General features: G+C 39.7%; 1 protein-coding gene across 7 annotated transcripts in view; it reads left to right on the top strand.

The window, feature by feature from the left end:
- The window catches only part of LOC6037507 (sodium/potassium-transporting ATPase subunit alpha), a 98,687-nt gene that overhangs the window by 40,077 nt on the left and 34,562 nt on the right, over positions 1 to 24,048 (top strand). Inside the window, exons 1-2 of one of the 7 annotated variants that reach the window (XM_038251994.1) lie at positions 13,255 to 13,450; positions 15,011 to 15,119. The exons of 5 other annotated variants lie outside the window; for them this stretch is intronic. In XM_038251994.1, coding sequence (XP_038107922.1) covers positions 15,108 to 15,119 — 12 coding nt within the window. In that variant the 5' untranslated portion in view covers positions 13,255 to 13,450; positions 15,011 to 15,107. Of the gene's footprint in view, positions 1 to 13,254; positions 13,455 to 14,152; positions 14,489 to 15,010; positions 15,120 to 24,048 lie in introns of those variants that run through there. One more of the 7 variants, XM_038251999.1, reaches the window with a different exon arrangement.

The raw sequence follows: 24,048 nt of genomic DNA, 5'->3' as shown, positions 1-24,048 counted from the left end.
AAACAGACAACTATAAACCCCCTGAAGAAGGCCTCAAAATAAAGGCCGAAACGTCGGTGAAGTAGAGAAAATCTGTTTTTCTTTTTCGACAAGACTGCTCGCCAAAACCAGAAAGATTAATCCTGAGATATTCAACGAAATCCGAAAAAAAAACTCCGTGCATTTTTGTCACTTTACATGTGAAAGTAGTTTCAATCTTGTCGTGCTATCTTGTCACTCCCTAAAAATTAATGTAAGTACGACAACTGGCCAAAGGGATTTCAGGTCAGAATGCGTTTGACGCACGTACAAGTTAGACTACCATAAACATTTGTAACTCGGGACTCCAGCAACCAACTTCAACCAAACTTCGGGGCAATGCACATAATGGTCAGTCAAACAAAACGTGTTTGTTATTGTTTACATTGCGTGCTTTCGTTTTCGTTTATTCAAGGTCAAACACTAAAACGCGTTTTTCTCGGAACGTCGAAATGGCGGATGCGACAGGATAGCACGACGACGTCGACATGCTCTTTCTATCTCTCATGCTCTAATGACAGCACTCATTTGAAGGCAGCCATGGGCCGAGTGATCGGAATTTCGATGAAATTCAAACGAACGAAAAAATGAGGTGGTGAGAGTCAAATGACTACGTGAGTGACTCTGCGTTGCGCTCATTCGTTCGGAAGTGTGAGAGCGAGAGCATGGTTTCAAAGGACGAACTCAGTCAACTTTCACACAAAATGCCGATTGTTTTCATGTCGATATCGAAAAATTATACATTGCGATCTTATCAAGTGTTAGATGTTGTTATTAATGTTTTCAAAACATTGATTTTGACTTGGGAACGTGTTGGCTAAAGGGTAGAAACTGGAATCGAATCGTTCATTTCTAGTGAATGAAAGAATAAGTTTAACATGCTTTGAGCGCCGAGTTATGAGTTGCACTTTCCGAAGAAATCAATGACGCCAATCAACGCGCGTCGTCTTGTTATGAAATTCAACGTTCATGAAACACACATTTCCCAACGGGGAAAGGTACGTCATCGATGGTATTTCGGAGGATAGCTTCTGGTGTCGACTTTGGCTGTCCTCAAAATAGATCCGGACCATTACGGAATCGACTGGCCTGAGCTCGGACGAGCGATCTTGATTGATGGAGGCTAATGAAGAGCACGGCGACGACGATGTTGTTGTGAAATTGTCGCACTAATCCCGCAACTCGCGGCGTGCCTAATTGCGTGCGCCTGATAAAGGTTTCAACCTTAGCCGGGGACCAATTTGGACGGGCCCGATAATTGCGCGCAGGCCGCGTCTAATAAAGTGTCACCGTTCTAGGCGGGTCGGCCGAAGGACGCTACGCTTACGTTGGCAACAACAGGGCAGCTTCTACAGCGGACGGTTTCATGCTACGTTTCACGCGCTCTCGGAAGTGTGATAAACGATCTGACAATGAGCGGAAAGAGAGAGAGACTACGGTGTTGAATAGTTATTAGTTAATATACACACTTGATATCTAGGCTAGGCCGGGTTTAGCTGGTCCTCGGCACTTAGCTGATCATCAACGCCACCATCCTCCGGGAAGAGGCAAATAAATTGATTAACAACCGCATTAACTTGGAAATCTCCGGTAGACCCGGAGCTGCGGCCCCACTAGTCCACTTTAGTCCGCATCTAATTAGAATGTATATTGATATTAGCATAGTGCTAAGCGACTTGGAGCGCTGGAGATCTAGATCTTCGCGACGAGGTCGTAATTCTAGCTCGTTGAATGACGAAAAAGAGCACGATTGTGCGAGTGGCTCCGGACGATCGGAACGCTTACTACAATTGGTCACTTCCGGTCGGCCAACGAGAAATCGTCCGCCGCCTCCGACCGTTGGTCAAGATCACCGGTCCATCTCGATCACTTGAGACAATTTAGAGAGCTCTACTGCTGCTAGATTTGATCAATTTACGTGCATCGCGTTATCAGAATCCCCGGAATCGAGCGCGTTCCAGCAAGTTCTTGGCGGTACAAGTCCGGGTGCATCCGGACCCGACGCCTCGAAGACATCGGCAGCTCACCCGGTTCAGTCGTTGTAATGATAGTGATGACACGCTGATAATGGCAAAAGAACACACAGACGAACAGAAGACAGAAGCCATCGCACCCCGGCTTGGTGTTTACACTGGCAATTACCGGGACTTGTCGTCTTCGCAGTTGTTGACGACTCTCCAGAAGGGAACTTTTCCGCTTCAAAGGCGCTGCTGGTACGTGCTAACGTGATAAGCAAATGTGTGAGAGCCCGCCGAATCTAGTTTGCCGATTCCTCGGCAACCGATTTCATTTGGAACAGTCAGGTTGTGAAATTCGATCAACGTAGTATTTATCAAAACGTTTCAAATGATTACCTGCTTACGAACAAATTCCATTGGCGATTATCGAATATGACTCGAAAAGATATCTGCAATCGAACAAGGCAGGCGCCGTAAATGATCACTGTTAGCAATCTGCACAGTTACGTTAAGTTGATCAGTTGGGATCTATCTTGTTGGCATTCTTGAGAACTTTTGCAATCCCAAAGCATACCTGAATCTGTTGACAACCCTTTGCTGAAACTTCAAAAAACCCGACCTCCGGCTCCAACCTTGTGCCAGTCAATCACTCCAAGTCCGCTAATGACGCTTTCCCGCCGCAAACAACTCCGCTCGCGCTAACCTAGATTCGGCTTTGGCGCGCATCCGATCAACCGTGTTCGCAGACGTCACAGAGTGGTGGACCAGCGCGCGCCGGAACCGTGCCGCGACGGCGCATGCGCCCATCCCCCAAAACCCTAGGCGATCTTAACCTCCTCCCCGAGATCTGCAGCAGATGTAAGATGAATGACGTCAATTGTTTTGGGACGCTAGAGCTCGCAGACGTTACCGCCGCCGACAACCTTGATTCTTCCCGCCACCCAGTTCCACGAACTGACCATCGCCAACCTTCTAGAGATGTGTAGTACGGTGTGTCCCTAATGGACAAACACCGACGTCGTCGAGTGGTACGCTTCGGACGTGGTTCATTTATCCCCCCGTTCGAGACGGCTGGCTAAAAATAAGTGGAAATGTTTGAGATTTTGGGGTAAAAATATTGGCCGCCTCGAGATCGGAGATCGAGTGGCGGCCAGAGTGTGGGGTAACGTGACAATAGTTGCACGGTAACCGCCTTTGACTGAACCTGCAAAGATTAGCGTCCATGTCAAAAAGGTGTTGGTAAAACCGGTGATCTTTGAAAGGTTCCACATCGTTCGCGGATGGTGATTGACAACCGCTGAGACGCTCTTAGATGTTGAACTTCGGATCCATCCAGTCACCAAAAACAAAGCAATCCACTTTAACAAAAACCCGGGTCTTTGGTGGTCTCTGTTGCAAGTTTCGTCGTCGTGCGATCTTGTCGCACCGGCCATTTCGACGCTCCGAGAAAAACAAAAGCACGCAATGTAAACAATAACAAACAAACACGTTTTGTTTGGCTGACCCTTATGTGCATTGTCCCGAAGTTTGGTTGAAGTTGAGTCCCGAATTATAATTACAAATAAGTATGGTAGTCTGACTTGTACGTGTGTCAAACGCGTTCAAACCTGAAATCCCTTTGGACAATTGTCGCACTTACATCAATTTTCAGAGAGTGACAAAATAGCACGACAAAATTGAAACTACTTTTATATGAAGAGTGACAAAAATGCACGGAGTTTGTTCGGATTTGGTTGAATATCTCAGGATTGTAATCGAATTTTGGGGATCTGTGAAGGTCAAAATGTGAGGCATTGTGAGCTGCACAAAATGGCGTTCTTAACTCAAATTGGTCCAAAATGCTTTTGCTAGGCTTTTGAAATTTGTAGAACTTAAAACATGCAAAACGTTAAAAAAAACATTGACGAGCCGGTAAAACCTTCCGCTTGCAGATTTCTGATACGTCACCTGAAACTAGGACGCTAGTTTGCACCAAAAACAACTAAAACAAAATGTCGCGAACAACTCCGCTGCCGCATGTGTAACACGAGGCGTTACCTTCAACTTATCGATTTTAAGGTCCGCCCTTTGCCACCCACTGGAAGCCGGCACGCTCCTCTATAACCGAGTGATTTTGCACTGGATGTACTGTTGAAAAGCCACCCTTTGCTGGTGGAAACACTGTGAAAATATTCGTATCATTCTTGATTCTAAGAGAGAGAGAGAGAAATGTTTGACGAAAATCTTTTCCGAACTCTAAAAAAAAACATCATTGAGTATACAACATTTGCGATGGAAATTCCTCCCAAAAAATCATCTTTTCTTTAGCTTTTCACAGTGCCACCTCTCGACGTATTGGTGCAATTGCAATGGGATTGTGCCTCGTTTTTCGCTGTACAGAGTTGCACTTTGTTTCTTTTTTTTTTTTTTTGTTTGCTACTACAATTTTCCTTGCCCCCCCTCCCCCCCCCCCCCGGGAATTATCCTGCTGCTGCCACTTTCGAGGGATGAACTGAACCCTTCCTCGCGGTAGCACTACAGTGGAACCCGGATCGTCTGATACTTCTTTGCTCAATTTTGAGGCTTTATATCTGGAGTTTTTTTTTTGGAAAAGGTCCAATAAACTAAATTTCCAATTTTTGCTTTTTGGGTGTTTTTGAAGCCGCCTTGAGTCAGGGGTATTCAAAAACAGCCAAAAAGCAAAAACTAAAAATTTGGTTTATTGGACCTTTTCAAAAGGGGGGTCGATCGTAGCAATCGGTGCTGACGGTTCGAAAACTTTTTCACTCCGCGTCATTTTTGACAAATTTTATTTTTTCTCTTTATATGCATTTTTTTGTGTTAAATGGGAATTTTGTTTCTAAATTTCGTTGTCGAAGTGAATTTCGCTGAAAATTAAATAAATCGTTCGGAACTGCCAAGGATCAGAAACACGTAAAATAAGTGGAAGGGCTCAACCAAGCTGGAGGAGGCCGTTACCAGAGCGTTTCAAGAGGCTATGGTAGAGTCGATTGCATATGTGGAATTTGTACCAGCGAAACATCCGGAAATATTTGTTGGGAGTGGAGATATTCGGTTCTAAAGGAACACTTCCACTTCCTCCGACCGGCCTGTGTCCTGTCAAGATCCTAAGGGCCAGACTATCGGGACACCACCAAACAGATTTACTGTTTTTTGGAGAGAGCTTTCCATAATTATTTAATATTTGATTATATTCTCCTAAATTATAATAATATTATGAATTAAATAACTCTCCTTCCCTTTTTCCCACTTTTCCATTCCCCAATCCCAATTTCCCCCACACCAATTTTCCCATTTCCACATCCCCCTAAAAATAAAATAATTTGCCAATTTACACTAACACACCACACCTAACTGATTCGGAGCGTTTGGTACGGTATGTCCACGCATCCTTCCTCCCCTGATGATTCTGTGAAATGTGATCCGTTCACAGAATCTGTCCCTGCGGTTAATGCAACGTAGTAGGCCTGGCCACTTTCATTTTTGCTATACATTTTCGGGGTAACTCGGATGTACTGCAATTATTAATACTGAAAAGAAAGGACTTGGGCCGTAATCTAATCGCAAGTTCTTCCAGGATGCTTTCTGCGGACTGGCTGCGATTGTGTTTGATTAGATTAGATTAGATTATTGGACCTTTAAAAAAAAACTCCAGATATGAAGGTTGAGCGAAAAAAAATACAATGTCCTTTCCAAATCCTACCAGGACTGTGTAGGTGTAGCTTTGAAGCATAGTGTGAACATTAACGTTACAAAAATGCTGAAATTTTTATGACCCAATATTACCCCTGTTGACCGTACCCAATGTGTCAAAACCCAAAGTTTCAGCAATGTAAAAAATGCTTCGTTACGCACACTAGAAAATTATCAATAGTTAAAAATACGCTTTCAAATTTTTCATGGCCAAAATAATGCACTTGACAATATTGGTCAAAATTTTCCCATAGTTCTAACCATATTCAGCAAAAAAATAAAAAATAAATGGGTTATGGGAAATTGATAAAAATTCTCCCAAGGTCAAGTAAAATTCAACAATCACAATGGAATATTACATTAATAACTTGAATTGTGATTTTTTTAGTGTTTGGCATTCTCTCATTATGCCGATGCAAATATTTTTCAATTTTTTTGTCCCTCGGCTAAAAATTGAATGCAAAAAGTTTTTAAAAATGCATTTTACACTAGTTCAGTTGTTTTGTAAACATTTGTTTTTAAAAAATTTAAGTTTCGACAAAAAATATTCAGGTGATTTTTGAATCACCCCAAACATGTTTAAAATGATACCAAACGAAGGGGAATGCATTTCAAATTGATTTCAGCTGATTGCACATAAATTTCCATTAAAATTTTGAAGTTTTTTGAATAAATTTTTTTTTGCCCCCTGATTTTTAGGGCAAAACCCTTCAAGGGTGACGAAAACTTTGAATATAATTTGTACTATTCTTAGATATCTTCAATAATTATTTTTAGTCTATATTTTGAGGATGTTATGCATTTTCCATCTCATTACCTACGTTACGATTTTCTGATAACAAACTCAGATATTTTAACAGGACTTGTTATTGAAATGACCTCCGTTTTTGCCTTCCTCACTGAGGTAAGGCTATAATCCTGCTCTAAAAATGAACTTTTCACGGAAAGCTCGTAGACCCACCTTCATGTATACCTATCGACTCAGAATCGAAAACTAACAAATGTCTGTGTGTGTACGTGTGTGTGTATGTGACCAAAATTCTCACAGAGTTTTCTCAGCACTGACTGAACCGATTTTGTGTCAAACCAGTTGCATTCAATTTGGTTAAAGGTCCCATACGTACGTATTGAATTTTATAATGTTTCGATATGTAGTTCAAAAGTTATGTCTAAAAATGTGTTTTTGTATTTATCCGGATGCTGGATAAGTGACCGGAAATCGATTCTAATATCGTCATAATATACATTGTTGTTTAGGTAATCGCAAGACCTTTCCAACGAGTCCAAAACATTGAAGATCTGCAACCCTGTCTCGAGTTATGACCACTTAAGTGATATTTATGTAGGGTAGAGTAGTCATCAATGAGACACGGGGAACAATGATAAAATGGCTCTCACAAGTCGTAGTTTCAACCAATCAGGCTCATATTTGGGGGAAAGGTGTGTCTGCTGGATACACGTCTGCCATTATAGTGGCTTTGGTTATGGAAGCTCCCTTGAAAAGTTATTCATAAATGTTTGATTCTGGGGTGTAAAAGTAAATTATGGACAAAAATTACTTTTTCGCTCGTAGGCTGCCATTAACACCAAAACTAATATTTCTTCAAATTTCTTTCGACGTTCCATAGGAATTGAGTTGGGCTACAAAGTCCTTTCATTAGGTTTGGCCAAAATTTAGAATATACAGTATCCAGGACTGTCTCATTGTTCCCCACTCATTTCAGCCCATGGGTAACAATGAGACACTTTGATTTTTTTTTCATTAAACTTTTCAAAATCTATGGAAATCTTTGAAAACATGAATTAAAAGTGATTTTTGGCATATTTATAGAGTTTTAACTTCATTTAACCAAAAATACAAAGTTATTTAGTATAAATATACGAATTTTACAAAATTTAAATACTTTTTAGTATAACTTTTGTTAGTTAAAGTTTCATGATGTCAAAACTGCTCTAAAATGTTCAAAGTAAGTTACCTGCAATGGAACAATACAAAAACATGATGTTTTACTAGAAAAATCTTGATTTTCGTAGTGTGTCTCATTGTTCCCCAGCTGTCTCATTGTTCCTGCCAAGTGCGTCTACAATGAGACAGTTAAATAACTCTGGCTGTAGATGTCGGATCGATCTCATATTTTGGTCAATGTTAGAACACATTAAAAGAAAGAAAATGCAACTAAAAGCTCATTAAAACATGCTGATGAAAAAATTGGAAAAATCTTTGAAAGTTGAAAACCAAAAGTGTCTCATTGATGACTACCCTACCCTACTTTCTTGAGGCCGGATCTCACTTAAATGTATTAAAACTATGTCCGGATCTATCATTCAACCAACCGTTGGTTAAGAAATCGAAAGAACTTCAAAACGAAATCAAAAATTCAAAGATCTGGCAACCCTGTTTCGAGTTATGACCACTCAAATGATATTTGTGTTTTTTGTTTTGGCGGATTTTAAGAAAAACTAGATGAAATTTGTGTCCAAACCCATCGAATCACCAATAGTTGGATAAGAGTGAGAAAGGCACCAACCACTTAGGTGGATTAAGTTTGTTTTTTTTTGTAATTTCCAACTGCCCGGGTGGTCCCGTCAAGATATGTTATGCTATGTAACTGATTGACACTAAATGAATACTTAAACTCAATTTCACTCAAGAGTGACACCTGTTTGTTTGTAAACAAAAGGAACATGCACTGACAGCACGCTGTGTTCTCATGTATACAACAAAATAAACACTAAACAAACTTCAAACAACAGCTTTCCAACCACCGGGGTTCCACTGTACCCGACTTCTGCCCATTGCACCGTACGTTGTTGCACAATGCTGCAACATCCACCGGAGAGAGCCAGGCCAGCTGTGTGCTGTATCGATGTACCGCGCCCCAACAACAAGGAGTCCAACAGTTCAATTCCAGCTCCTCACAGCAGTGCTAGGAGAGCTGGTGAAAAGCGGAAAAATTTATGTTGCTTTTGTCCTTTCTCGGGAGCTGTCTTCCCCCCAGAAACCAAAATGGGCGTAGTTTTTATGGTTTTTGATCCACTTGGCTCGAGTTTCCATCCGGTTTTCTTTTTTTCAACGATTGCAAGAAGCCTTGTGTGTTGTGAGGGGGAGTCGGAGGAGGTGGTGGCACATAAATCCTTGTGTCTGTTTTAGGATTGCAATGTTTGCCTTGGCGTTGGAACGTTGCTGTTGTTGAGCTGAGAAAAAGTTTCAAATTTTCCTGTTTCTGGACTGGTGTTTTTTTTATGGACGCGAACCAGATTGCGGCCAGTGGAAAGCAATTGGCTGTGTTATGTAAGAGAAGCGACGTTCGCACACGTAATCGAAATCGAATTGGGAGTTTGGTTTGAAAAGAAATCTGATGCGAGAATAATTGTAAGATGGCATGTTAATACCGATAAAAGAAAGGGTGGACTGGCACGTACAAACATTCTAGCGTCCTACTCCTACTCCAGAAAATAAGGGTTCGTTATTCCACTCGGTTATCATACTCATCATATCAATGCATCGACTTGTCGCCTCATAACTGGCAACCCTGACAGAAAATGACGTCAATTACGGCTTCGGGTAGTTTTCCTTTATCAGCTTCAATTGAAGGAGCTGCAATTTTGCAGCGAACCTGTCCACAATTGAGCATAGATAAGACCCTGGACCGAGAGTCACGTGGAGGCGAGGACCATAGAAACTAGGTGGCCGGAAATGGCATCACGGACTCCTCCTCCACGGCACGCCGCTCTGCGGGGGGATGCAACAAGACGTCGTTGTCGTCGTCGATTCGCCGTGCAATGAAGTGAGAAAATGAATAATCACACGATGCGCTCAGAATTGCAGCAGATTGCAGTTGATAACGGTGCGGGGTCGAGCGACAGCGACGACGTGTCGTGGAGTCTACAGCGCTAGATATAGCACTCGGCACTCGGAGTCGGAGTCTGTGTTATTTGCCCAGGCAAACCTCGAGCAGCTCGAGGGGTATCATAAATTTCACCGCCGTATGGAATATAATGACCGGAGCAATAAATCTCCCCCCCTCCCTGGGAGAAGTAGGCCAATGGGACGTAACGCTGGAGGTGGAGGAGGTTCGCGCTCAGAGCAGAACCCAGATTCCGACACGGGCTAATCAGAACTGATTGTAAGGTGTGTTCCGCGCCGGCTGCGAAGGCGGCCACTACTCACTGATTTTGTCAATTTATGCGATAGATTCATATCTTGTTGAACCTGCTTCTGAACGAGCACATAAATTTGAGCTGGCCAAGTGTTGAGTAGAATTATGAGCATTTTATAAGGTAGGAAACTACAACAGCTAGGATCGCTACTAAATCAATCACTTCAAATAGACCGCAATCCTTGCTACTCACACTATGATTATCAGTCTATAGAACCAGTATCATATCTCTCCTGTAATTTGACGTAATTTGCACCGAATTCACTAATCAGGACTGTTTACTGTATGATTATCGGAGGTTTCCGCACCCACGTGTAGGTAAACAGCGTACGCATTATAGCGCAGTCAATCCGTTTTCCACAAATAAAAAAAAAAGACGCGCGTGTACTTTGAAGTTGATCCGCTGTACGTGCACGATTTTTGAATTAACGGCGTGAGGTTAATGTGACAATCTCTAAAGGCAATATTTTTTCCACTTTCATACGTCAGAATCCTTTGCAGTTCTTTTTTTCGACCTCAAAACTCTGCAATTGCGTTTTTGCGATCGTGCTTAGTCGTCGCACGTGCCTAATTGAGCTAAGAGCGCTAAACTGAACGTCGTTCAATGCTTCATCTTGTTAGAAAATTTCAATGAAACAATACATGTTATGCCCTTTTAAAATGTCGGTCCTGAATTTGAAATATAACACGAAAAAAAAATTAGCTGATTTTTAAAATCAACCTTTTTTTTGCAAAAAAAAAAACACAATTTTCCAAATTGCCGCAGAATTATGAATTATGAAACATGTTTTATGGAAAAAAGATTGTTTTAGTTTACATAGTTTTTAATGTTGAATCAAATTTGCGATTGAAAAGCACTTTACATATTTCAGATAAAGTGCCCCGTTTTCAAGATAAAATTTGTCCTTTGCTTGCTAAACACAGCGGACAAATGAAAAAGAATAAGTAAAATCTAAGTTTTTCAAGTCTCATCCCAACTTTCCAAAATTTCGTAATTTCAATATATCAGCAGCTAATGGTCTAAATTTCAATCAGGGCTGCGGAGTCGGATCATATTTCAAGCGACTCAGACTCCGACTCCAACTCCGGCTTTCTGAGTTAAGCCTACTCCGGCCTACCTACTCTAGCTGACTCCGACTCCGACTCCAGCTTTCCAAATTTTGTTGACTCAGGCTCCGACTCTGACTCCGACACCTAATCTGTATTTTAAATATTAAAAAAAAAACGCATTTTCAGCACAACAACTTCCTGAGTAAATTGTTTTTGTTGTTTAAAAAAAAGGAACATTTTATTTAACTACTTTAAATTTAAATTCATTTGTTTATTTCATTTATTTAAAATTTAACTGAATTCAGTAATGAGAAGTTGGTGTGCAGTAACTATCAAAGATACCCTGGTTTTGAAAGAAACAATTTTCAAAGTAATTATTTATTGAAGACGTACTTGAAAATTGTGTGATCCAGCCCAGTACACACTTTAAACATACAAATCATGAGAAAATTCTAATATTTGAAAAAAAAAATTATCCATTATATCACCCCGATTTGAGACATTCAAACAAAATAGACTTGTTCAACGATATTATTTAAAGATCAACACTTTGAGAAATTTGTTGAGATATTGTAAACATTGGGGTAATCGATATATCCAATAAATTCGATGACTCATATATGCAAAGTTGCATATGCGAGGCATAAGAGCGCCGGTTTAACTGTATTTCATAATTAGTTGCAACTTATTTTCGATATTTTTTGTCAGTTTGAAATGTTTTTAGCACGACACTTTAATTTGTTTTTATTTACATACAAAATGAGCATGTTGCGTTCCAAATAAAAGATTGATATAATAGTTGATAATGTTTTAAAAACATAATTATTTTGGTTAAAAACTGATAGTAAGCTTTCCAATCACAATAAAAATATGCTTCGAAAACATCATTGTATCTCATAAACATCTTGAACCAAATAATAAATTAAACAAAAAATTGTCAACGCAGTGCACGAAATTCATGAAATAAATTTAAAATATAAAAAATGGGTATTAACCTGAATTATAACAAATATTGAACAATAAATAAGTTTGTAAATTAAATTATTTTTTTTTATAACTCCGACTCCAGCTCCGACTCTGGGTTTATCAGAAATTTACGACTCCGGCTCCGACTCCGACTCCAACTCCACAGCCCGTTGACAAATTAAACATTTGTGAAAATTTATGATCTCTATGAAAAAAATATTATTTGTATCAAATTTCATGGTACGATTTTTAAAACGTACCATAAAATTTGAACACTTTGTTTGTGGTTCCGAATTTCATGAATGCTTCACGATTTTGGGAACTGATTTTTTTCCGTGTACTAAATTTGCTTACATAATTTCTATCCGTGGAAATGTTCAAGTATTTCACGATAATTGATGAAAATTTATCAAATTTAACTGCACTAGGAACATTATGTTTCAACCTTCTCCTCCAATTAATCTTTTAATTACTAAGTTAAAGTTGAAAATGCTTCCTACACCCAAAGGAAATGTATAGCTCAAAATCTGCAACAGTGGATTTGCTACAGAAAATGTTACATTTTATAACAGTTTTTGCAGCAAGCTCATAGCTCAATTTTTCCCGCGTGTAAACATATAAGCGATCTGCAGTTCTCACCAACACATATAATGCTGGCGCGTCCTCGAGCAAAACTTCAGAGAGAAGAATATATTGGTGCTCTGTCCCTCCCAATTCCACAAGCGTCCATGGCGCGGTGATAGCGTGTCGGATCAGCAACCTAGAAGTTGATGGTACAATCCTCGTTTTGTTAAGATTTTTTTCTGCAATACAATCATTCAGCCGTCATACCCCTATATCGCAACGAATGCATGAGGATAGATATACTTTCATGCCGCCATGTGTCACAATCATGCGACCGCCGGTTGGGCGTAAAAGCCGTGTAATCGAACTTCAAAGTGTAAACGATCTAACATCGGATGCTAGATCAAAATACATACCTTCCTTCTATTACATAAGGGGCTTCTCCAATACCACAAATGCTCGTGCGGATGCATAAGAAGGATATAGCACAATCACACATACTCAGCAGGACAACGAATCATCATTATGCAATCCTTTTTCTTCCCATCTTCGCCCTTCTTACTCCGCTGAACCGCGACGTCGCGTTTACTCGTTATCGCTGGCAATTGCTGGTGATGGTGGTGGAGCTTTTCGCAAAGGATCCCACCACCACACTTGACACACACAGCACGGCGGCGGAGATCCAAGCAATCCAAGCCCGAAAGCTTCAAAGAGAGAGAGAGAGCGGGGCGCTCTCGCGAACACGCCACTACGTGACGCAGTGTGACGTCATCATCAAGCTGGAGAGCGGGAGCTTTCGACACCGACGATGTGGCTGGAAGCTTAAACGCTACCGAGCCGCCAAGTCAGCGTTCAGTTGAGCGCCGTACACGTTCGAAGCAGGTCGCGTGTCCGTGGTGGTTCCGAGAGTGTGTGTCCCTAGGTAGAAGAGGCGCACCACACCGTTTGATTCGTGTGTGCGTGTGTGGTTGTTGTGTGTGAGCGCGAGTGTCCTTCTTGTGGGCCTTCATCCCCCCCCGTCCCCCTGGTTTCTCTAGAGTGGTGAGTGTGTGTTGTGTGGAGTTCGAAGCGGACAGCTGTAAGTGAGTGCCCCCTCCGTAACTCACTGCAAGGATATCTCGTTCGTGGAGGATTTTTTTTGGAGCAAGTCACGTGAGAGACGAGCGCTCACTGTGAGTTGCTCGGGATTTCCCGGAGCGGGTTTTGTGAGGGGGAGTTCCCGTGTGAGTGCTCACACGCTGAGCGCCGAGCAGTGAGCGTGAGTGGTGGGTGACGGCGAGACCTAGAGACTAGCGCTGTCCATCGCAGGACGGTCACTTTTCTCCGCGTGCTCTCCGGGGGTGGTACACGGTCCGTAAAGTTCCAAGAAGTCATTGTCGGAGTGTCGGACAGAACGGTAGTGTGTGAAGAGGGCCGCCTAGTAGATACCGAGTGAGGACACTGGAGAAGGTTCCCGATCTTGGACTTTTGCACTTCGGGGAACTCGCCACGCCGAGCGTGGAACTGGCCAGGTTTGGACTTCTCCGGGTGGCCTCTTTTTTCCGGGGAGTTTTGTGAGCTTGAAGAGCAGTGCGCGCGCGTGTTCTAGTGCAAGAAGTCACATTCAGCTCGAGCAGCTGGGAAGAACTCGTGTGACCCACAGAGGACCCACGTGAATCGGTGGAGAAATTTTGAAATTTTTCCACTTTTTCATGGCGAAAATCTGAAGATTTTTTCCTCTTGTCTATCCTTACGATCACGAAGAAAAAAATGACAGTGTGAGAATAATCCAAAAGGAAAGAGAGCGAGAAAGGAGCGCGCGCGAGCGAGCGTGTAGAAAGAAGCCGAAGAAGAAGAAGAAGGAAAGCGAGTGAGTGAAGAAAATCGATTTTCACCAAAGCAGAAGCAGGTCGTCGGCGAAGAAGCGGAAGGAGAAAGAAGAAGGAGTACGAACACAGAGAGAGAGACCCTCCCCGACAGGTCGCCCAGCGCGTGGAAGGATTTGCCCCTGCCCACCCGTTGGAGCCCTGCTCCCCCTCTCCCCCCAGCGGCGTTCACTCACACAAAGGAAGTTGAAGTTGTCAAACAGGAGTTGAAAAAGTACGTGGTTCTTCTCTCATTTTCTTTGAGTTCAACCGTGTGTGACTACACGCTGCTAAAAATCGCACTCTTGACGAGAATTATTTTTAACTAAAAAAAATAAAATTAAAAAAAACACAGAATATCTCTCTGCCCATCGTGCGAAGGAAGGAAAATAACGCTGACCATCAAAGTTTTTTTTTCGCGTCGTGTGTGTGTGTGTGTGCGCGCGTGATCGCGTCTCTCAAGCGCGGTCGCGAGAATTAAGCCAAAGTAGAAAATTTATTTTTAGGGTATTTAATAATAAAAGTTTTCGCAATTTTTTTTTTCGCTGCTCCACTCTAGACACCGCGCGCGTTTGAGGTACGGAAAAACTCGGAAAATCGCCGCTCGGGGGACACACTTCCTAGCCTCCCTCTCATTGGGGAAGATCTCCGCGGTTCTCTTTATCCAAGAGAGGGTGAGCGAGAGAGGAGCCACTCACGCTCCGCTTAGGTTTTCCGTGTTTTTCCCTCCAACAACGTTTTTAACACCCCCTTTTAGAACACAGACACACATTACACGCTAAAAGATTCCTGAGTGACACCGTCGTCGTTGTCGTTGTTCCGGCGGAAATCGCTGCCAAGAGTCCGGCATAACTATGACGGGCGAGGTAGGTTCCGGCTCCGCACGCATTCCCTGTGCCCCTTTGAGGATGGGTTCGATCGGTTACCTGAAGTTTGACACGTTTTGGGAGGGTTACCGCAGGGGTTGGACACTCACTCGGAGGGAACACACGCGCGAAGGGCCAACCTTATGTAACTCCCGCGTAGACTATCCGGCTGGATAAAGTGCAGTTTTGTGCAGGGTTGACGATTTTGGCGGAGGGTTTTTTTTTTGGACGCAGGCTTCTTGGGGAATTTCCTCCGATGATTTGAAATCCTACTTCGGATGAGATATTCAAAATAAATTTCACAATTTGTCGTGACGGCTTGATTTCTCGATGATGTCTCGAGACGTTTCCTGGTTAAAATTGTTATGCAACCAAACTTATCGATTTCTGTCTGTCGCTGATGAAGTGGTGCAGAAAATTCACCCTCTATGAATCTTCATCATGTCCATTAGTCTGAATTGGAGATGGTGATAAGCACAAAAAAACAGAAGAACCAGAACAATTTAGAATCCATTTCATATTTCCGACAAGATACTTAAAACACATTCCAATCGACATCCGTTTGTTATGTAATCCTTTAACATGACTGGAACAACAAAAGTTGACATAAGTTCTGGAAACGATAAACAGTATACGCCACTCAAATCCGCTTGCAGACTTGTTTTATAACAACATTATATGTTGCCCTCTTTGATTGTAAGGCAAATTTCATTACCTCACCTTCAAAATGGATAGTTGTTATACTTGTAATGAACTGGACAAAAACATTTTACATATCGTTTTTTTAGCGTGTGCTTAGATAATGCTATTTTTTTTTTAAAATAGCTTCTTTTTAAAAAGTCATATCAATATTTGTGTTCTTATTAGTGTAAATTTTCTCCTGTACATTTTTATTTAATTTTTTGTCAATATCGAAGATTGGACATCAATATCGTCAAGTATTTCGGAATTTATTGTGAAACAAAACCTTTACTATAGGAAAATCTAATATGTTAAGCAAGATTTGGTCCTATTTCCAACCCATTTGCTGTTTAATACAATTCATACAAATTATTTTGCGAACATTTCGAGGAAACTTTTTGCTCACTTTCTCCAGAGCTATTTAGGACTCGATTTCAGTTGAAAAAAACGAGAAAAACACGAAGCTGTAACAGAAACTAGGCTGACATGCCAACATTATGTGTTTGACGGAATAACATGCTGTTTCCCTATCACAAAATAACTCACTTTTATTCGAGTTGAAGATGTGAATGTTGTCAAATATGTTCATCTTACTATCAAATTGTAACCAATTCATATCGAATGTAAGACAAAATTGAAGGTAATTACAGACCAAATCTAATAAATGTTACTGTTTCATACAAGCACTTATTTGTGTCTTGGTTGTTGATATATTTTAACTGTCTAACACACAAAGCTATCAAGCCAAAAAAAGAGTAAAGTCGTTCAAATTATCAAAGAAATAGTTAAACGCTGATGGTGCAATTTAAACAAATGTTAGAAAATAAAAGAAATTGTACAAAAATTTTTCAACACATAAATCTACCTTTTCTTGGTATTTTTGTCGAATTTTGAAAATGCTTGGAAACATTATTGATGATAATTTTATGAATGCTTTATGAATCAACTTCAACAAAATATCACAATTTCTAACTTTTTTTATAGTTTCCTTTGCTCTGAAGTGCCTAACGAAAAGGCCAAACAAAAAATTTGTGAAAAATGTTTCAACTCTAAACTTCATTGGCTAAACCTACTAGGATTCTAATGATATTGAAAGAATTTAAGTTTCATTTTTTCTATTTGACTGTATCAAACAGTTCATCTTTGTTATTTTTTAGTCTTGCATTTGCTTAAACTTAGTAATTTTCAAGAAGATTTGAGTTAAAAAAAAACTAACTATCAAAATAACTAAATAAAGTTTGATATCATTAATTTAAAGCTTGTACAGGAAAAAGACGGAACTATTCAAAGTTTTCCTCTGTAGAAAATCCCAGATCAGATGACTTTCTCTCACACCTTTTTTAAAAAGCAGTATTTTTCCACTGTAAAGTGCAACCCAGCCCCCACTGTTAAGCATTCCCGGTAAACAGCAGCGCTTCCCCCACGAAATGTGATTGCTAATCGCACCTAATTGTGACGACCTCTAATTAACGGAGAAGATCGTGACAAACGGTTGATTTGCGCGAACCTGTCATTGAATATTCAAGGGCCGTTGCTGTTGTTCGTAGTTTTGCGATTACCGGAATGTTAAATGAGTTGCGGGTGAGGTTTGGCCATTTCACTTTTATGAGGATTTCATCTGAATGAGAAATACATTGGAAGGTCGTGATAAACCAACATGTAGTAATATTCTGTACATTTAATAATTTACATCAGAGTGTCAATTTCCCACGAAAAGTCCCCCACCTTGCAAGACAAAACGAAGACTTATGCAACGCTCGATATCTCGCGTTTTCTATGGTTTCTTCCCCCCATGTTGGTATCGTCACCACCTTCATCGGGCTGTGAGTGAGTGAACCGTGTCTCGTTACTTGAAGAGACCTCGATGTCCTTCTGTCAGGAATCGATACCCCACGGAAAGGATTTCCAGCACCAAGTCCTTTCAGCAGTACTCGGTTACATAATCTGGACGTTTTTCTTTTGTGCTCCCTGCATTGGAAAGGATTCCTCGGCCGGATTTGCTGCCGTGCCGAAAAGGAGTTTCCCTTAGGCCGTACCGCAAAGTATTTCACCACATTGGTGGCGGTTAAAGCCTATTCCAAAAGCAAGAAAAGAACCTCTTTAATTGCTTCCCAACAATTGGTTGTTTCGTGGGGGGCCACGGACGGTGAATCCTATTAAAGCTGGGATCGACAAAGTTGGCGCAGAATCGCTCGCGAGAGCTTTCGCTCCCGCCACTCACGGGTGAGTGACGTGAGCGCACAGCGCTCACCACTCATTTCCACTCAGTCAAACTCGTTTTATGTAATGTGATATCCTTTCTAGTTTTCTTTTTTTTTTCGGAAAAGGATTGACTTTTCCAATGTGTCTATCGTGGCACAATATGAAAAGTTTTTTTTTGTTGACGAATGTTACATAAATATTGATACTCGATCCCACGCGATATGACATCTGGGACATGTTTTTCCTCGCTGAGTTTCGACTCGTTTGCGATGACCTAGATCCTAACTTTAAAATATAAGCGCGTTCAAATTGTGGGATTGATTTCAATCCAGTTGAATTTGACCAAAAAAGTGTTGTGAATCACCATACCCATGTTCGCACTCAGGGTCAAGGTTCCGGCAATCACTTGATCGTGCAACTGTTACTCAACAATTCTCCCCGTGAGCTCCAACACCGTACAATTAGTGTCTGGGTGGGTACACTGAAAAAAAAAACAGTTTGCTCACACAATCAGTGCAAATTTGCCCTCGGGCCGCTCCCCAATCATATCATGTTGGGACCAATTGAGCTCGCTGTCGCAGCAAAACAAGGTTCATTCATTGATTCCGTTCAGATTGTATGGACAGATCTTCCCTCCTAACTCGTATGATGTGGCGCTCGGATGCGCGATCAACGAGGGGTCACAGTGCTGGTGCTTTTGGCGAGTTACGGTTTGAAATTGATCATGGAGAGAGATGTGTAAAGATTTTTTTTCGACGTTTTATAAATTAAATTGTTTATGGCAACTTTAATTCCTAAAAGTTAAAAATTTCTTACGGTTTCATGCAATGCAACCATGCTGTAGAGTATTTCGCAAAGTGCGAACTTGTTTAAAGGTTTATGTCTATTTTCTGTGATTTTAAGCAAAATATCGTGATTTTTTAAGATTTAGGAAAAACTTTTGTTTGAGACTCCGATCAAAAACTAACTTTTGGCAGAAAATTTTAACATTCAAAACCATGTTTATCTAGACTTACGACGGTTGCAGATCTAAAATAAGGTGTTTGCTGAACTCTTAAGAAGGCAATAAAAGCATCTTAAACCAGAGAAAAAACTAAACATAAATAATTAAAGGAGAATAACAAATAGAAAAACTAAAGTAATAACTTTGTTTCACAGATTCAACAGGTTCAATAAAGAACCCGATCTGTGGCCCACAATTCATTTTTGCCTTCCTCATCTCACTGAGGCAAGGCTATAAAATCACTCGAAAAATGAACTTCTTAAATACGACTCCTAGATATACCTTCACGTATACCTATCGACTCAGAATCAAATTCTGAACAAATGTCTGTGGGGATATGTGTAGACATTATTTTTTTTTCCACACGATTATCTCAGAACTGGCTGTACCGATTTTGGCCGGATCCGCCTTATTCTGTTCGTTTTGGGGTCCCCTAAGACCCTATTAAATTTTATTCTATTTAGTGAAGTACTTTTAAAGTTAAACCAAGAAAAAGATTTTTTGGAGCTACAAAAAAGGGTGATTTTTGCATAACCTCAAAGGCCGGGTCTTTTTGCTTTTTGACTTTCTGACCACGCGGGGATTGGAAGCCACACCCCTTGCATGCGTATCGCCCGGTTGCCACATCGCTTAAGCAGTGTCTGCGTCTCTTCTGGAAAAAAAATCTGTATTAATTATGTTGCTGCATCATTTTGTCTCGACAAAGATTTACACGAACTTTTACTGAAATACATAACTCATGAGACTTTTCATCTTTAACCTTTAACTCTTCAAGAGTTGGTAAAAAGAATTGAAAATTGCTTTTCAAGTAAAACCAATAATTAAAAAAAACAAATGAAAAACTCTTAAATTAATTTGAAAATACCACCTAAAATATTACATGAATGCGAGGAAGGCATCAACCACCATAAGGTGGATTAGGTAACGTTTTTTAAGTTCTAAAAGTCTGTATTTGATTAAAACCCATAAATAAGCATTCGACAATGTATTCTGAACAGTTTACAAAAAAAAGATACCCGGGCAGACGATAATAACAAAATTCATGCCATTTCAATAACAAATACTGTTAAAATAACAGACAGTGTTATGGAATCTTCTTGTAAAATCCATTTTTGCATAAGGGTTGAATAACAGTTTATGTTATCATAACAAAATTTGTTATTGATCTAATATTGGTTAAAAGCCAAAAGAACTTGGGAATAACATTTTTTGTTATGGAAGAATACCTTCAATTGTTATTGGGATGATCGGATTAGTTGTTAAATAACGGTAATAACAAAATTCTTGCCATTTCAATAACAAATACTGTTGAAATAACAGAAAATGTTATGGAATCTTCTTGAAAAATCCATTTTTGCATAAGAGTTTAATAACAGTTTATGTTACCATAACAAATTTGGTTATTGGTTGAAAGCCAACTGTTATTGGAATGATCGGATTAGTTGTTAAAATAACAAAAAGTAATAACAGAGATTTGTTGAAAAATTATTAAAATTTTTATTAGTCTGTTATTACAATAACAATCCAATAACAAAAATTCATAACGACGAATATCAAATCTCGTTATAATTAACACAAATTGTTATTGGCCTAGTATTTTCAAATATCAAAAAATGTTATTCCCAAGTTATTTCCGTCTGCTCGGGACTGGCGCTGCTCAATCGAATTGAATATGCTCAATTGGAGGTTAGGTATGCGATTCGCGATGTCACGGCGGACATCGCGTCTCAATGTTGGTGCAAGTAATCAATTCCGATCAACTGGTTCGTGTTTGCGACCGTTGAGCGCGCACTTTTTTTCTGTACTATGGAGATCAGTTGCGCTCCACATCAATTAAGTTGATACACATTTACCATATTTGAGCTGAAGTGGACTGCCTCTCTGCAACTCGATTCCCAGTGACTGACGGTATTTGTGACTTGTGCGTGCACAAACACAGTAAAACAAGCGAATTTTATGTGTAATTGAACATCATTGGATCTTACTGCCACTGATTTAATAGGGTTACACTGAAAGAAATCATTCTGTAATATTAGACATTTTGTTTTTGTTCAAACTCGCGAAATTCAACCAACCTGCTCAAATTAGTAACCTAGGTCACACTTCAATCAGGTGGAACCTTCTTGGCTCAGCGCAAATCAGTGTTAGTGCGCTTTTGGAGGGCAACCAGTTGCGTTTCACCAACACACAGCATGTACCCATGTATCGCACTTAGAACTGCAACTCGCGCGCCCCTGTATCGGGTGAGTGTTTTGAATCAAAACCAGCTAAACAGCTGCAAACTACCCGCGCTCGTTATTACCTTCTTGTTACTCTTTTTTTATTCTTTTTTTTCTCATCGCATTCGCGATTGATGGTCTTGAATAAATCAGTCAATCAATCAGCATGATGGCGGCAGCGTATTCAAGCCACGCTGGTGAGGTGCAAGGTAGAGGTTATAAACTAGCTATTAATACCCTCTCCGGATCCGACTACTGACACTGGCTGTCTGCTTGTATCAGGCTAAACACTGGACGGGGAGCAGGTGTAAAACACGGAACCGTGCAAAGTTATGTAAGGCGAAAATGAGCGATGAGTTGGGATTTTTTTCGGATTTGAATAAGAAAGATGGGGAATTTGGAAGCAAGTTACGAGGAAGTTTGACACAACTTTCATTTAAAACACCATACTCATTTGACATTTTTGTTTGTTTTACTAATTACTACAATAAGGTTCTCCAACAAATTCTACACATAAATCATGAAAAACCTCAAAGTAAAGTGTATTGTCTTCAAATTAAATCTCATCCAATGAGGGGAGCACAACTATCGAGGTTCAAACCTCAGATTGACGCCAATTAAATTCCTCAAAATTTGCTGATGACAGCACAAAAATGCAATAAATCTAGCAATACAACGCACACAAAGAGTGATCCATTCTCTGCAGATGCGTCTCACCTTCGTTCTGTGGTTTTGATTCTCTCTTTTTCTGTCAGTCAGTAATCTTAATTAACTTCATCTTTTCCGCATCTTTGCCAAATTGTTTTCTTTTTGTTCGGCTTGGTAACAGTAAAATTTATGTTTTTAAATATTTTTTAAAAACTTTTTGCTGAAATTTTAAAAATGTCAAAAAGATCTTTGTTTGTGACTTAATTTTGCAACCAAAGAGAAGCAACAGCAATAATCATCAAATAATGTCAAGAATTCTATTTATTTCCGCCATTAGCACGCATGAGCGAATTGCGCACATTTTCTGTAACTGATGTAGGGTACGTTATCCATTAGTGGACCCCTTTCCTATAGTGGACCCTCTGAAGGGTTTTTGATGAAAAATTCAATAAAATCACAATTTCAAGCGTGTTGTTGTCTACAAATCTTTTATTTGGCATGTTCAGCATCATTTAAAACAATGTTGACAGACATTGAATTGTCCTTTTCACCAAAATAAGTGTTTTGAGTTCGACATCTGAAATCAGCCATGGCCACTAGCGTTTTCACAACAAAACTGCATTTATATTTTATGATTGAATTAACCATCCAATCATTTTTTGACTGATTATTTAATTTCAGCAAGTCGAAATAATGTAAGTTTAAGGATCTTTACTAAAATAAAGCGAAGAACTGCCATTTTCGAGCAAAAATTGGGGGGGGGTCCAATATAGGACAACGAAATCCAAACTTTTCCAAAAGTGGACCCCTGTTAATTTAACCTTCAAAAATGAAGAAAACTGTGTATTCAAGCAAAAGTTTCTCTAAAACATACAATAAATGCTTGTTGTTGTCAACCTAAACGCATATTTTTTTCAATTATGAGTATAAATATAACTGTTTTCATGTTAAAAGTACCAAAAATGCTGAAGCCGTAAAAATTTATAATTAATCAAAACTATAGTTGATTGTACTTAACTGAAGCATCATAAATGCAGTTTAAAATGATATTTTATAATAATAAATCAATAACAACACATTTTTTAAATAAACATGCGTGATTTTATCAGCAACTGTAAACAAATCTATTATTTAGTTTCGGTCAACCATTTATGTAATTAATATGGAAAATTTTGCATCAAGATTACTTTTTTTAATTATTTTTATGTTTATAGTGGTTTTTGAAACGTTTTCTCTGATCTTTTTCGGAAATAAATGTTTTTAAATGTCTGTTAGGTTTTTTGTTGTTTAAAGCCAAATTTGTTAACAAAACATATTTGTTTATAATGAAAAGTGAGCAAAATCCATCTTTTATTCATTATATCTATCATTAGACCTACACCATGCATCAAAACATCAAATATCGGTTAAATTTGGTATAAAAATAACAGTTTGCCTATAGTGGACCCGGGTCCACAATCGGATTATGGACCCGGGTCCACTATAGGAAAAGGGGGTCCATAACAAGGCAAAAAAACTTTTTTTTCAAATGGCTATTTTTCTGCTCAAAAACAAATAACTGATGAAACAAATAGTCAAACTTGTTCAAAAGACTTCAGATTTCATTGTTTTGTACAAAGGGTTATGAAAAAGTGCTTAAAATATTGAAAATTTGTGAAAAATGTGCATCGGCTCTACTAGGGGGTCCACTAATGGTTAAAATACCCTAAAGCGACAACCGTCACGTTCTGTTGACAGCGGTGCTGGTCAACGATTTGATAAGTAATTGGAAAAATATTCGATGTGCCACTTTGTGCAAGAAAAATTGAATCTCAAAGTAGTCTCAATGAGTTAACGATATTTTCATGAATCTCTCTTTTATTTCTCTGAGTGCTACCTGATTTTGTTTGTTTTCATTTTGTTTACAAACATTGGGCGTCTGTCAAAAATGACAGCACGAGCGAATGTCTTAGTGAGATCGTTCTCTTTTGAATATCTCTTTCATTGAGTGAAAACTAATTTTTGATCATAAAAATTGACTGGAACCAATTGAAATTATCAATTCTCAAATGTAAGTACAATGTTAACGATATTTACAAACTCAATCGGTACATTTCAACTGGAACCCAAACAAACACGTGTGCACAAATTGACGTCTGCGAGATAATTCGAAGCGGCAACCTCCTTTATCGCGCTC

This window comes from Culex quinquefasciatus, chromosome 1, assembly GCF_015732765.1.
Source record: "Culex quinquefasciatus strain JHB chromosome 1, VPISU_Cqui_1.0_pri_paternal, whole genome shotgun sequence".
Classification (NCBI taxonomy): Eukaryota; Metazoa; Arthropoda; class Insecta; order Diptera; family Culicidae; genus Culex; species Culex quinquefasciatus.
The sequence above is the reverse complement of the archived record's forward strand: the minus strand, read 5'-3'. Positions and strand labels throughout refer to the sequence as shown.